Source organism: Salvelinus sp. IW2-2015, linkage group LG23 (genome assembly GCF_002910315.2).
Source record: "Salvelinus sp. IW2-2015 linkage group LG23, ASM291031v2, whole genome shotgun sequence".
Lineage (NCBI taxonomy): Eukaryota > Metazoa > Chordata > Actinopteri > Salmoniformes > Salmonidae > Salvelinus > Salvelinus sp. IW2-2015.
In genome coordinates this window covers 3,750,810-3,766,793 of record NC_036863.1, presented here as the reverse complement: position 1 = coordinate 3,766,793, position 15,984 = coordinate 3,750,810, and the positions used below count along the sequence as shown (strand labels likewise).

The window sequence follows — 15,984 nt, the reverse complement described above, 5'->3', positions numbered from 1 at the left end:
TCTTAAGTGAGTCTCAGTAATGGTTAATATATTAATATTACCTAAGATTAGCAAATACTAATCTCACGAACTTTGGTTCTGAGGCTACATATTTATATCAGCTAACTTTAAACTTTTCCTGGGTAGCTTATGTAAAACTGAACTCAATGATAATAGGTTGTATTTCTACWAATTATATTTCTGATAACGTTATACAGTAGACTCAGAGTGAGGGTGGTTTTGGTTCCAACACCCAGTCATTACAAGATGAATTCCAGAAATATCAAACCTTAAAATGTTTTAGACTGAAAGCATGAGAAATACTAAAATGGACTCCGGACGGGACGCCACATCAAGTGTATGTAAAAATTATGCAACGGACCAACACTGACATGACAGATATTTTATTTAGATAGTGGCCGATAAAACCACCCAAGCACGACGCCCATCTATAAAGAATTTCCACATGACAAAAGCACAACATTGACTTTGATGTACAAAACAAATGATACAGTATATAAATACTTGGCCATATAAGAGCAGCACTGTAATTGCTCAGTGGCCTTGTGTCCGCCCTGAGATTGAAAGGTTGGGAGTTTGATCCCCGGCCGCATCATACAAAGAGCCTAAGAACGGGACACGATGCGTCGCTGCCTGGCACTCAGCCTTAAGGAGATAGATTTTGGGTAAGGCCCTACGACAGACTAGCATCCTGTCCAGGGGGGTATACTTGTACGTCAAGCTACCTCAGGAGATCTGCTCCTATGAGCTGTTCCAGCTAGCTTGTGAAAGGCTACTTACTGTATTTACTCCGGGTTGTTTAAAATGCAGTATCCCCTTAAAGTTTGTTGAAATAGAAAAGCACTCCATTTTCATTTCCGCATTATGCTTTAAGACGGCAAAAATATAAAAAGGCATCCATTRGAGGAGCTCAGGTTTAGCACAAAAACAAATCTATAGGAGAACCGAGGAAAAAAACAATGACCTTAAAACCCTGTGCTCATTAACAGCCTCTCAGATGACACCTGTGTGTGAAACCAAAATTCCAAAACCACATTTTAATATCAGTCCAGACAAAGTGAATGGCAAGACCGAAACTTTCAACCTGAAGCAAAAAAAACCTCAACGCATAGCCTACAGCAGGGCGGTCTCCTACCCTGTTCCTGGAGAACTACCCTCTTGGAGATTGTCACTCCACCCTAGTTGTAACTAACCTGGTTCAGTTTATCAACCAGCTAACTATTWAAATAAGGTGCGCTAGAGTAGGGTTGAAGTTAAAACCAACAGGACTGTAGCTCTCCAGGAACAGGGTTGGAATGAAAACCTACAGGATGGTAGCTCTCCAGGAACAAGGTTGGGAGATCCCTGACCTACAGGTTGAAAACAATAGAAAACTGATCAAATGCATGAAAAGGATGATTTAAGTTAAGGTGTAGGAGACAAAACTCAGGATATATGAGCTACTTCGTGTGTGGTTTGACAACCTGTAGTACAATATCATTACACAGTGCAGTTAAAGATGCACTATGCAGAAATCATGCCGCCATTTCCTGGTTACTAATAGTTCTCCTAATTTCAGTTATACAAGCAAGTATAGTGTAGATAATCATTGTACCATCTATACAGCTTTGAAATATATTTTCCATAACCAAAACTATTATATTTCCAGCTTGTGTACAAAATCGAAAGTAAAATATGCAAAAATTAAACTAAAGGAAAGCATAGAAATAGCGTACAAAGAACATYTCTACCTGCTTCTTAGACTTGCTTTCAAATGAGAATGACAGAGCTATAACTCACATTTCTATGTGAATTTGGTCGGGTCGCCCAAAAAGTTACATATTTCAGCTTTAATGTGATCAACAAACTATCATTTTACAATAAAAATAAACGTGCRGGTAAATATGAACAAAAACTAGGTCATGAGGCGCACATTAGCTGATTCCCACTGGTCAATAGAGAAAATGAAAAACCAACACTTCTATTCTTATTTTTGGACATAAATTCTGTGAGTCTGCATGTGCAGCTGTCATTACGCAGGCACTGACTGACCCAAGTTTACAATCACACAAGCTGCATAACTAACACACCCTTGACCACATGCAGTTAGCTAAGGAGGCTCTCGGTTAGGCCATGCGCTGGGGCCAACCTGAGAGGGCTGGGAAATATAGCGGGGAAGGGCACAGAGCTTTGGTGTTTCAGCAATTTAAAACGATTTCAGCTTTGTAAGACATGTCCTCTTCCGAGATGCAAGTTGACCTCAGAGTACCCAGATGTGCATGRATGCACGAGAGGGCTGTTGATATAGAAGACAGAATTAACTAACTGCTCTATTTCAACTCTCCTGCTTCAGTTGAATAACATTGAAAATACTTGTGCAAACCATTTTCTGAAGGCCTCGAGGCTCTAATAAATCTAAGAAACAAACATACAGAATAAAGAAGTTTTATATGAAATAGAAGATTCTGTGATGGTCGGTGGATGGGTCCTTAGTCCTGAATAGAAGGGGTTTGGAATTTATACGTTTGCGTGGACCCCTGTAGGCYGGTGTAAAAATGGAATGCAACAGACAGGGTAGCTGGCCACACCACTGCGATGGGGGTGCAGCACAGAAGGGCCTCTGACAGGCCCTAAAGTTAGTTGGGTTTGTTGGTCCGTTTGCAGGGTGTAGACCAGTGTTTCCCAACGCCAGTCCTCCAGTACCTCCAATAGCATATATTTTTTTTGTTGTAGCCCCAGACAAACTGATCTGATTCAACTCAATGAGGGCTTGACAAGTTGACAGGAAGAATGTGTACTGGCTACAGGAAGAATGTGTACTGTTGGAGGTACAGGAGGATAGGAGTTGGAAAACACTGTTCTATACCAGGGTTTCCCCAACTCTGTCCCCGACCTGGGTGCACATTTTGGTTTTGGACTTATCACTACACAACTGACTCAAATAATCAAAGCTTGAAGAGTTGGTTATTCAAAACACCTATGTAGTACTAGGGCAAAAAAAGGAAATGTGCACCAGAGCCGCAGGACCGAGTTCGGAGGAACCCTGGTGTAGACAGACACACTCTTTAGAAGACAGAGATAAGGGCGAAGACCCCGTAGAGGAGGGCACAGGGGTACGCCACCAGAAGCTGCTGTCCGTCCATGGCCAGGGCCGAGATGAAGATCTTGGAAGCAGAGAAACTGCACCAGCCAATTATCGTGGCTGCGATGATTATTCCAAACATGCCTCTGAAAAAGGTAAATAAAGTTAGATCAGTTAGTAAAATGTTGGCATGCACCCGGACCACCAAACCCACTACCATTGCAGAAAAAAAATATCATAGGGCAAACACTGGTTTGGTTTGATTAAGATAATTGCACTTTAATACTCCATAAACAAACAAATAGAGCATCAAAAGTCAAAGGCTGATATATAAAATTGTTGTGCACCACCTGACACGTACAATACACAGGTACGCTCTATTGTAGTGACACAGGACCGTACCATATTGAGCTAACCTCTTCTCAGGCCCATGTTTGTACTTACTGTAAAGACAAGATGACTCCGAAGCTGGCAAGGAGGATCATGGGTAGCAGGCAGTAGCCCAGTACGCTGGCGACACAGCCAAACGACACGCCGGTCATGCTCATTAAGTTGAGGAGGCAGTACATCCCCAGGCAGCCGATGGCACTGATGCCGTACACATAGCCAAACTGGATCTTTCCTGTCTGTAGCAGTTAGACAGGAACATAGACAACTCATCAGCCATCCTCTTTTACATAGTCATCTCTTCCCAGTACAAACAATGTTATAGCACAAGGTCAAATTTAAAATACATATTGATACCATGTAAGTGTTCAAGTGCTGTACTGCATCAATAGAACAGTTCTTACTAGAAGTAAGGTGGCTCCGAAGGCCAGACAGAACACCATGGGTCCAGCCAGGTCAGTCTCGTTCATAATGTTACCGTCTGCTGCCTTCATGGGGTGGAGCACCGTCAGGGTCTTCTGCCAGATGTGGTCAAAGTTTATGCCTAATTCTATGAGGCATACCCATGAAAGGATATTAAAACAATGTCAGATATAAGACAAAGGGTTGGGTGAGAGGGACAACTCATTCATACAATAGTCTAAATCTAGTCTATAATAGTCTTTAAAAATCTATATACCTCCTAGAATGAAATACACTTTTTACATTTGAGATTACAAGCCAAGAAAAAAGTATTTATGACGAGAACACGTGTCTCACTATGACACCACTGTATCAGATGAGTGGAGTGGAAGATGTATGCCTAACTCCAAAATAAGCTCCTCCCTAGCAGGATGGCCCTGGGGGCTCCTCCCTAGCAGGGTGGCCCTGGGGACTCCTCCCTAGCAGGGTGGCCCTGGGGACTCCTCCCTAGCAGGGTGCCCTGGGACCCTCCCTAGCAGGGTGGCCCTGGGGACTCCTCCCTAGCAGGGTGCCTGGGGACTCCTCCCTAGCAGGGTGGCCCTGGGACTCCTCCCTAGCAGGGTGCCCTGGGATCCTCCCTAGCAGGGTGGCCCTGAGGACTCCTCCCTAGCAAGGGTGGCCCTGGGACTCCTCCCTAGCAGGAGTGCCCTGGTGACTCCTCCCTAGCAGGTGGCCCTGACTCTCTAGCAGGGTGCCTGTGACTCTCCCTAGCAGGGTGGCCCTGGTGACCTCCCTAGCAGGGGCCTGGTGACTGCCTCTAGCAGGTGGCCTGTGACTCCTCTGCGGGTGGCCCTGGTGACTCCTCCTAGCAGGGTGGCCCTGGACTCCTCCCTAGCGGGCTTGCTCCCCTACTGCAGACCCATTTAGTGCACACAGCAGGATAAACTGGGCAACTGACTTAGACTCCCGTCTCAGGGGGAACGCAACATGTTATAAGAACAGATCTCACTAAAGATCTAAAAGTTCTACAAGCTGCACATTGAGATCATCTTGACTGGCTGCATCACTGCCTAGTATGGCAACTGCTTGGCAGCTGACTGCAAGACCTACGTCCAGTACATCACTGGGGCCGAGCTCCAGAGGAATGCCCTAAAAAATTTTCCTAAGACCCCTGCCCCCACAGTCATGTACCGTTCTCTCTGCTACTGCACAGCAAGCAGTATCGATGCGCCAAGTCTGGAACCAACAGGACCCTGAACAGCTTTCTATCCTAAGCCATGAGACGGCTAAATAGTTAACCAAATAGCTACCCAGACTACCTGCATAGACCCTTTTTGCACCAAACTCATCACATATGCTGCTGCTACTGTTCATTATCTTCCTGTTGCCCTAGTCAACTTACACCTAACTATATGTAAAAACTCTAGGGAGTTTTTCCTAGCCACCGTGCTTCTACACCTGCATTGCTTGCTGTTTGGGGTTTTAGGCTGGGTTTCTGTACAGCACTTCGAGATATTTGCTGATGTACGAAGGGTTAATATAAAATAAACTTGATTGATTGATTGATGTACCATCTACCTCAATTACCTCATACCCCTTCACATCGACTCGGTACCGTGTATATAGCCAGGTTAATCATTACTCTGTGTATTTATTCCTACTTATTTGTATATTTTTCTCTGCGTTGTTGGGGAGGGCCAGTAGTAAGCAATTTCACTGTTAGTGACTGGTTGTTTACGAAGCATGTGACATAACACATTTGATTTGAAAGACATCTGAAACCCATCATAGCGCTACCCTGACTAGAGGTCGACCGATTAATTTTGGCTGATTTCAGTTTTCGTAATCGCCTTTTTGGACGCCAATTATGGCCGATTGTACATTGCATCCACGGGAGAAAACTGCGTGGCAGGCTGACCACCTGTTACGCAAGTGCAGCGTCAAAAGGACATTGGCTCCTTGCATCCACAAGGTAAGTTGCTTGCTAGCATTGAACTTAAGATTGTGTTTTCTTTAAGTTAACATTAATGTTTTTTATAGTTAACAATCACTAATTAACTACCCATGGTTGATGATATTACTAGTTTAACTAGCTTGTCCTGCGTTGCATATAATCAATTGCGGTGCCTGTTTAATTTATCATCGAATCACAGCCTTCTTCAACTTCACCAAACGGTGGATGATTTAACAAAAGTGCATTGCCGAAAAAAAGCAATCTTTGCACAAATGTACCTACCATAAAAATCAATGTCTTGTTTAAAATCAATACACAGAAGTATATATTTTTAAACCTGCATGTTCAGTTAAGAAAATTCATGTTAGCAGGCAATAATAACTGGAAAATTGTGTCACTTCTCTTGCGTTCAGTGCAAGCCAGTCCAGTATTGCAACAATTTACTTGGGTCGTTTCGAACTAATTTGCCGAATTTTACGTAATTATTGACATAACATTGAAGGTTGTGCAATGTAACAGAAATATTTAGACTGTATTTACAGTAAAAGCAATAACATTTTGTTTTCGAAATTATAGTTTCCGGATTTGCCATATTCATGACCAAAGGCTCGTATTTCTGTGTGTTTATTATAATTAAGTCTATGATTTGATAGAGCAGTCTGACTGAGCTGTGGTAGGCAGCAGCATGCTGGTAAGCATTCATTCAAACTGTACTGCGTTTGCCAGCAGCTCTTAGCAATGCTTGAAGCACAGCGCTGTTTATGACTTCAAGCCTATTAATTCCCGAGATTAGGCTGGCAATACTAAAGTGCATATAAGAACATCAAAAGGTATATGTAATACAAATGGTATAGAGAGAAATAGTCGACACGTCATAATTCCAATAACTACAACCTAAAACTTAACTGGGAATATTGAACCACCAGCTTTCAGATGTTCTCATGTTCCAAGAAAGGAATTTAAATGTTTACTTTTATTTACTTTTTTATATATTTTTTTATACATGTCACATATTGCACTTACTTTCTTCTCCCAACATTGTTTTTGCATTATTTAAACCTAAATTGAAAATCTTTCATTATTTATTTATTTGAGACTAAATAGATTTTATTTATTTATTATATTAAGTTAAAATAAAAGTGTTCATTCAGTATTGTTGCAATTGTCATTATTACAAATATATAAATAAATAAAATATAATCCGATTAAATCYGTATCGGCTTTTTAAAACTCCAATAATCGGAATCGGCGTTGAAAAATCATAATCGGTCGACCTCTACCCCTGACCTCTGCCCACTCMTTCACCTTGAGGAAATTCCAGTCTTTCATTCCCCCAATCAATCCCAAGTATGAAGCCCCCATGCTCTGGCATATGTCTGAGAGTTTAGGATCCAATCGAAAAGCTCCACTTGGCTTCTGATAGATCAAGTGGAATTTGTGCCATATTGCTTAAAACTAGCCAATCCTCTCAGATCAACAAAGGTGCCTAGGGAGGTGGATGAAAGGGCTTGATTTGGGATAAAGCATTCTTTACCACCCCTTTCCCCTGTGGAGTCTCACCAACGGGTTATCCTTACCCTCCAGCAGCGGGGGCTCGTCGTCAAAGCTGCTGCCGTACATGGACTGTGTGGGGGAAGGTGTGAAGGCCGGTGTGGGCTGGTAGATCTGGCCGGTGTAGGGCTGCTGAGGTTGCATCATCCCTGGGGCTGCGTATCCCATTGGCTGGGAGTAGTCATACTGACCATATTGACCCCTGGGGTGACACATAGGAACACTTCTCAGAACCCCTCCATGGCTTTATTAAACACAAACATGTCACGTCTCAAGCTAGTAAGGAACAGAACTAACAAAACTGTCCCTTGCGAGAAATTGGAGGAAAAACTGTATTCTTTTTCAAATTGTTGACAGGCTTTTCTAATGTGTAGCTATTCTCAGATCACAGTGAGTTAGAGAAGTGACTGATCAAATCAACGTTTATTGGTTGCATACACAGATTTGCAGATGTTCTCAGGTGCAGCGATACTCRAGCGTTTTTAGCGCCAACAGTGTAGTAATAATACCTAGCAATACAAAACACACAAAGTCAAATAAATTAAGCCCAATTGCTTCCAGGCCAGCCTGATTTCTTCGGGGCATGGAAACATTGCTCAATTGGTATCAAGAGACCTAACGTGTGCCAGGAAAACATTTCCCAAACCATCACCCCACCGCCACCAGCCTGTACCGCTGACACCAGGCAGGATGGGCCCATGGACTCATGCCTCTTACGCCAAATCCTGACTGCCATCAGCATGACGGGATTCGTCGAACCAGGCGTTGTTTTTCCACTCAATTGTCCAGTGTTGGTGATCATGTGCCCACTGGAGCGGCTTCTTGTTTCTAGCTGATASGAAAGAAAACCGGTGTGGTGACAAGTTGTGCGGTCCGAYATGCCGTTCTGCACACCACTGTTGTACTGCGCTGTTATTTGCCCATTTGTGGCCTGTTAGTTTGCACGATTCTTGCCATTCTCCTTCGACCTCTCATCAACGAGCTGTTTTCGCCCAAAGGACTACTGTTTTTTTTTGCACCATAATTTTCAGTAAACCCTAGACACCGTCATACATGCAAAGCCCAGGAGGCCGGACGTTTGAGATACTGAAACTGGCACACCTGGCACTGACAATCATACCACACTCAAAGTTGCTTAGGTAACTTTTTTTGCCCAATATAACATTCAATCAAACAGTAACTGATTGCCTCGATGTCTGCTTTAAATAGCAAGCCACTGCCACGTGACTCACTGTCTGTCGGAGCGAACTATTTTCTTAAACAGGGTGGTACCTAATGAAATGGCCATGGTGTGTGTGTATAGATATACAGTACCAGTCAAACATTTGGACAACTACTCGTTCAAGGTTTTATTTTTACTATTTTCTACATTGTAGAATAATAAAGACAAAATATGAAATAACACGTACGGAATCATGTAGTAACCCCAAAAAAAGTTTTAAACAAATCAAAATCTATTTTATAATTTGAGATTCTTCAAAGAAGCCACCCTTTGCCTTGAACGCTTTGCACACATTGCATTCTCTCAACCAGCTTCACGTGGAATGCTTTTCCAACWGAGTTCCCACATATGCTGAGCACTTGTTGGCTGCTTTTCCTTCACTCTGCGGTCCAACTCATCCCAAACCATCTCAGTTGGGTTGAGGTCGGGGGATTGTGGAGGTCAGAGTCATCTGATGCAGCATTCCATCACTCTCCTTCTTGGTCAAATTGCCCTTACACAGCCTGGGTCATTGTCCTATTGAACACCAATGATAGTGGGACTAAGCGCCAACCAGATGGGACATGGCTGCAGAATACTGTGGTAGCCATGCTGGTTAAGTCTGCCTTGAATTCTAAATACATCACTGACTGTCATTAGCAGAGCAACCCCCAACCATCTCCTCCATGCTTCACGGTGGGAACCACACATACGTCGAGCATCTGTTCACCTGCTCTGCGTCTCACAAAGACACAGCGGTTGGAACCAAAATTAGCACATTGGACTCATCAGACCAAAGGACATGTTTCCACTGTCTAATGTCCATTTCTCGTGTTTTCATGGCCAAAGCAAGGCTCTTCTTATTGGTGTCCTTTAGTAGAGGTTTCTTTGCAGCAATTCGATCATGAAGGCCTATTCACGCATTCTCCTCTGAACAGTTGATGTTGAGATGTGTCTGTACTTGAACTATTTGGGCTGCAATCTGAGGCTGGTAATTCTAATGAACTTATCCTTTGCAGCAGAGGTTAACTCCGGGTCTTCCTTTCCTGTGGCGGTCCTCATGAGAGCCAGTTTCATCATAGCGCTTGATGGTTTTTTCAACCGCACTTGAAGAGACTTTCAAATTCCTTAATTTTCCTCATTGACTGACCATGTCTTAAAGTAATGGACTGTCGTATCTCTTTGCTTATTTGAGGTGTTCTTGCTATTTTACCAAATAGGGCTATCTTGGGACCCCTAACTTGTCACAACACAACTGATTGGCTCAAGTGCATTAAGTAAAGAAAATCCACAAATGAATTTAACAAGGCACATCTGTTAATTTAAATGCATTCCAGGTGACTACCTCAGGAAGCTGGTTGAGAAAATTCCAAGCGTGTGCAAAGTTGTCATCAAGGCAAAGTGTGGCTACTTTGAAGAATTTGTTAACACTTTTGGGTTACTACATGATTCCATGTGTGTTATTTCATAGTTTGAGGTCTTCACTATTATTCCACAACGTGGAAGAGAGTAAAATAGTAAAATAAAGAATAACCCTTGAATGAATATTGTTCCAAACTTTTGACGGGTACAAAATATTCTGAAAACATGTTTTTGCTTTGTCATTATGGGGTATTGTGTGTAGATTGATGAGGAAAAAATGATTTKATCAATTTTAGAATAAGGCTCTAACGTAACAAAATGTGGAGAAAGAGGAGAGGAGAGGAGAGGGGTTATTGTGTCTAGATTGATGAGAGGAAAAAATGATTTCATCAATTTTAGAATAAGGCTCTAACGTAACAAAATGTGGAGAAAGTCAAGGGGTCTGAATACTTTCAGAAAACAGTGAGTATGTATGCATGTATATACACACACACTCCGGCCGCCCCAGTAAAAGACTATTCTCTCTGCTGCCGCACGGCAAGCGGTGCCGTAGCGCCAAGTCTGGGTCCAGGTGGCGTCTGAACGGCTTCTACCCTCAAGCCATAGGACTCCTGAACGGCTATATCATATATGAACCCAGACTTGGCGCTCCGGCACCGCTTGCCGTGCGGCAGCAGAGAGAATAGTCTGACTGGGGCGGCCGGAGTGTGTGTGTGTACTGTTTTACCCACTTTGTGTATATACTGTATGGGGGAGAAAGAAAATATATTTACAATTATTTCTATATGATATCTATATATATATATATATATATATATATATCATATAGAAATAATACAAATAATAGTAAATATTTTTTCTTTCTCCCCCATACAGTATATACACAAAGTGGGTAAAACAGTACGTAAACATTATTAAAGTGACCAGTGTTCAATGACTATGTACATAGGGTAGCAGTCTTTAAGGTGCAGGGTAGAGTACCGGGTGGTAGCAGAKRAGTAACAGTGACTACGGTTCAGGGCAGGGTACTGGGCGGGGGCCGGCTAGTGGTGACTGTTTAACAGTCTGATGGCCTGGCGATACAASCTGTTTATCAGTCTCTCGGTCCCAGCTTTGATGCACGCAGAGGAACTTGAAGCTTTTGACCCTCTCCACTGCGTCCCCGTCAATATGGTTGGGGGCATGCTCTCTGCTGTGCAGTCTCATGTAGTCTACGATTAGCTCCTTTGTTTTGTTGAAGTTGAGGGAGAGGTTATTTTCCTTGTACCACTTCTGTCTCAGTGCTCTCCTCCTCACTGTAGGTTGTCTCATTGTGGTTGGTAATACCTCGTTTCAGGAAGTGATGTCACTGAGTACTGCCCCTAATATATATATATATAAATATATATATATATATATATATATATATGAATGACCTTCCACCCCCACCTGGGATATGGATGCCTGAAGAAGACCCAAGTGTCAAATCGTTGTTATAAATAAACATAACCTGGGAGCATGAGCAGCAGTGTGCAGCGTTTTCCTTTCTGTTTTCCATGAGTTTGCCTACAACTCCAGCACCTTGATGTGCGTATGTTCTTCAGCTTTAGTAAACAGGCCTACCACTGTTTGGTCATCAGCAAACTTGATGATTATGTTGAAGACATGCGAGGCCACACACTTATGGGTGAACAGGGAGTATAGGAGGGACTGAGCACGAGGGGCTGAGCACGCACACCTGTGGYGCCCCCCTGTTGAGGATCAGCGTGGCAGAGGTGTTGTTGCCTACCTTCACCACTTGAGGTCGGCCCATCAGGAAGTCCAGGCCTGCCAACCTTGTCCAACTTTTTAGAGTACCAGACGCGAGCTGGAAATTGGATATTCATGTGCTTAAACATTATGGATCACACCTGGTTCAGTTCAGTCCTTTGAAAAGGTATTTACAAAACAAATAAAATATTCATACTGATAAGTACAGAACATATAAAATATATGTTTTGTGGAATTAGCACAGATTGTATGTTTATACCATTACATGTTCAGTGTAGAATGGAGATAATTATCTATAACGTTTTTCTTAGCACATGCCCCCAAGTTTAGTCTCTATAGTAGAYGAACGCATGTCACCTCTCACAGGGCCAGCTCACAAGTATTGGCTTTTTAGACACGGCTCCTAAATCAACACTAAAAGCAAAATAATTTTGAAAACATAAAAACWAAAAATTGCATCGACACAGACCGCAAACTGGTTACACAAAGCTTAAGTAGGCTACCTCAAAGGGAATCTGACTGCTGTTCGCTAGAAGAGTCCGGTGTTTCAGCCGATGTAAAGGTGCCTATTGGATTTCTTTGCAGCTCATATATCATTTCAGATTTTCGAAATTGATCAAATCTAAAATCTAGTGCAAAGGCATTTTAGAAGCATTGCCTCTTTAGCTAATACCTGACACTCAGTCTTTCTTCATCACAGAGTCTTCTAAACTCCCCACTCCATTTAATGACAAGATATTTATATTTATTTTACTTTGTTATGCTTTTTGTGACGTGGATCATAATTAGTTACAGTCTATCAGGTTGCGTGACCCTCGTAATGTTACGTGGAAAATACAACTAATGGGACGCAGAAATAAATGTATCAAACTCGCACAAATTCAACCAGTTATTTTTCGTATTTGCATTTTATTTTTTTCACTAGCAAATTTACATTTACATTTAAGTCATTTAGCAGACGCTCTTATCCAGAGCGACTTACAAATTGGTAATTACAAATGCGAGTGAACTGCTGGCACTTGAGCCCACTGAATGTCCATCTAATGTTTGCTTGAAACATTTAATGTTTACCTTTCCACAACACACGGAGTCGATAAGMGATTTGTCCATGTGTTTACGTATAGCTGTGTCGGAAAACTCAGCATCACAAAAAACAGGAGGGGCAGACACGGGGTAGCTACGTCGAATAATGATGTATTAATCTCCATGTCCGTTGACACAAACTCCGTACATGTCTGCATGTTGCAGCTCGAGAATCGGGATGTTAGATATATTTTTCATTCAAATTTAAATACATATTTATATAAATAATCAGGCCCTATTCATTTCTGCGTACTTTTAACTCYGATCTCGTACATGAACAGAATTGCGTAGTTGGTACGRAAAATGCGGGCATGTTGGCAGGTCTGCAAGTTGCACAGGGAGGGGTTCAGACCCAGGGCCCTGAGCTTAGTAACGAGCTTGGAGGGCACCATGGTGTTGAAGGCTGAGCTGAAGTCAAACAGCATTCTTACAAAGGTGTTCCTCTTATCCAGGTGGGATAGGGAAGTGTGAAGTGCAATGGTGATTGCGTCATCCATGTCGGTTAAATCTGTTGTTCTGCCCCTGAACAAGGCAGTTAACCCACTGTTCCTAGGCTGTCGTTGAAAATAAGAATTTGTTCTTAACTGACTTGCCTAGTTAAATAAAGATACAATAAATTTAAAAAAGGTGGAAGTGATACATACTGTCCTTAACTTGCCTCTCAAAGCACGTCATGATTAATGCACTGTTAACAGGTTGACAAAACTTACTGTTTGTAGGGATCTTCTGTGTTACTGTAGCCATATCCAGCAGGTTGCCCGTGGTCATCTACACTGTAGCTGGACTGGTAGAAATCTGTGTTGAGGTTGTCAAACCCTGACCCTGACATTTCTGACCGTCTGCAAAAAACAAATGGTTCACTAAGAATAGTAAAGGCTGGAGGAGAAAATTGTCAACAGTATTCAATAGATGGCATAGGTATCTGGGAAGTTCTTGTGTGTCTTGTACTTATTCCTGCCCCTCGTCCTTTCAAGTAACTAGTTAAATCAGATTAGCCTAATGAGATGGCAAACGTTAGCTAGAAACGCAGCATCTTGGAGAACGCCATTCGCTAACTTTCAAGACGTTAATCCATCTGAACAGTGACAGTGATGTTGTGCAATCATACCAAACTCTAAGGAATCCGTTTTCATTTGGGATAATAGCTAGCTAGCTGCTACATAGCTATCTGACTGGATAGCTAACAGCTAATAATGTCGGTGCAGCGAAGATACTGATAAACAACACCTTCGCCTGGAAACCCACAGTTGAATTACATTGAATTCTACGTCGGGCTGAAATGAATGTTTGAATCAGGAAAGTTTACTCTCACATGCTCTACAAGCCACAATGTTGAATAAAAGTATATTTTAACTTACTTTKCCGGTTGTCCGTGCGGTTGGTCCTTTTGTGGGTAGGAATGTGAGACAATATTCACAGGAAAGTATAATTAAATGAACGTTTTAAAGCGCTGGTAGCGCATTTACATTTCTATCACCTGAAGCTTGGCACAAGATTCAAATACACGCGCGAGACAAATGCAGACTTGCTTAGCTGGTGCACGAGTTTATTTTGTTCTGCCCGCATGTTTCAGGTGTAGAAATCTGAACACACTACCAGGCTTTGAAAAGTTTATGTAATTATACTTTCCTGTGGATATATTGTCTCACATTCCTCCCGACAAAAAGGACCATCCGCACGGACAACCAGTAAAGTACGTGAAAATATAATTTTATTCAACATTCTGACTTGTAGACGTCATGAGAGGTAGCTTTCTTGATTCAAACGATAATTTCTCCCCGATATAGAATTCAACGTAATTCAATGTCTAGTTTCCAGGCAACTAACGCCTTAGTTTGTGGTTGCACTCTTTACTGCTGCTAGAATGGCAAATACTGTATTTACGTTAGTTGCCAATTTTAGGATGCATTTACAGGCAGCCCATTCTTTTCTTTTTTACACCAATAGGTATTTTGACAAACATCAGATCTTTTTCAGAGCTGAACTGATTGAGCAAAACGCCAATTAGTGAAAACAAGATCAGAATTGAGCTGCCTGTGTAAAAGTACCCAGTCAGACTTAGATAACGTTAGCTTTATTCAGGAGTTCAATGAAAATATAGCTAGSTATGGTTCGTTTTTTAACTACGCAATTCGGCACCTGGCTTGGTACCTAACGGTAAAGTTATTGTTGGGTAACATTAGTTAGCTAACTCATTTTGCTAGCCAAAGTAGTGACCAGCTAGCCAACCAACACAAAAAGGTGATAGGTAGTTRGCTAACGACGTCAGCTAGCTAGGTCACTGTTAACGTTAGCCAATAATAATGTAGCGCAATGTTAGCTAAATTAAAACGATATCTAGCTAACTCGATGGTTTACTAAAACGGTGGTAGCTACCTAATTATCAGCTAACTATGCAAATGTATTTAAAGTTAACTAGCTGGCTGCTGCCTAGCTTAGACTTAGAGCAGAATGTCAGAGTGGCTGGTACGTTAGCTAGTTTATAGCACAACTGAACATACTAAATTAATGTGGGCCTCGATAAAATACTTAATCAAGCAATATATATATATTTTTTAATGTACTATGGCCTTTACAAAGCAATACTAACTGTTTTACCTGCAACGTTGAACAATTCAACTCTGGACTCCGCCAACTTAGCTACGTGTCAAGAGAATAATATCAGCGTCTCATCAGCAACACTAAAACAGTACTTCCGGGTCACGTATTCCGAACATTTTTTAAATAAAAGTCCTCCACGTAATAGTAGAAAAGTGTCAATAACTTGTATTTATTCATGTCATATAAAAATATTAATCCCATATTTAAGTGACACACGCATTATGACACACATGGACTGTAAAGTCCATGGAGAATAAGAGCATCTCCTCCCAGCTGCCCACTGCACTGAGGCTAGGAAACAATGTCACCACCGATAAATCCACTATAATTGAGAATTTCAATAAGCATTTTTCTACGGCTGGCCATGCTTTCCACCTGGCTACCCCTACCTCGGTCAACAGCCCTGCACCCCCCACAGCAACTCGCCCAAGCCTCCCCCATTTCTCCTTCACCCAAATCCAGATAGCTGATGTTCTGAAAGAGCTGCAAAATCTGGACCCCTACAAATCAGCCGGGCTAGACAATCTGGACCCCCTCTTTCTAAAATTATCTGCCGAAATTGTTGCAACCCCTATTACTAGCCTGTTCAACCTCCCTTTTGTATCGTCTGAGATTTCCAAAGATTGGAAAGCT

At 42.1% G+C, this 15,984-nt stretch overlaps 1 protein-coding gene across 2 annotated transcripts; it reads right to left on the bottom strand.

The window, feature by feature from the left end:
• Window positions 1–367: 367 nt before the first annotated feature.
• LOC111950341 (protein YIPF5) lies at window positions 368–15,438 on the bottom strand. Of its 2 annotated transcripts, none has more exons than XM_023967841.2 (6): window positions 15,349–15,438; window positions 13,461–13,589; window positions 7,382–7,557; window positions 3,853–3,998; window positions 3,506–3,687; window positions 368–3,207 (listed from the first exon to the last, which is right to left on the bottom strand). In XM_023967841.2, the coding sequence occupies exons 2-6, from the start codon at window positions 13,577–13,579 to the stop codon at window positions 3,045–3,047; spliced, it is 786 nt and encodes a 261-aa protein (XP_023823609.1). In that variant the 5' UTR covers window positions 13,580–13,589; window positions 15,349–15,438; the 3' UTR covers window positions 368–3,044. The 2 variants fall into 2 exon arrangements, with proteins under 2 accessions (XP_023823609.1, XP_023823610.1); XM_023967842.2 differs by lacking the exon at window positions 15,349–15,438 and adding an exon at window positions 11,687–11,764 and having other exon boundaries at window positions 13,461–13,552.
• Between the last annotated feature and the right edge of the window lie 546 nt (window positions 15,439–15,984).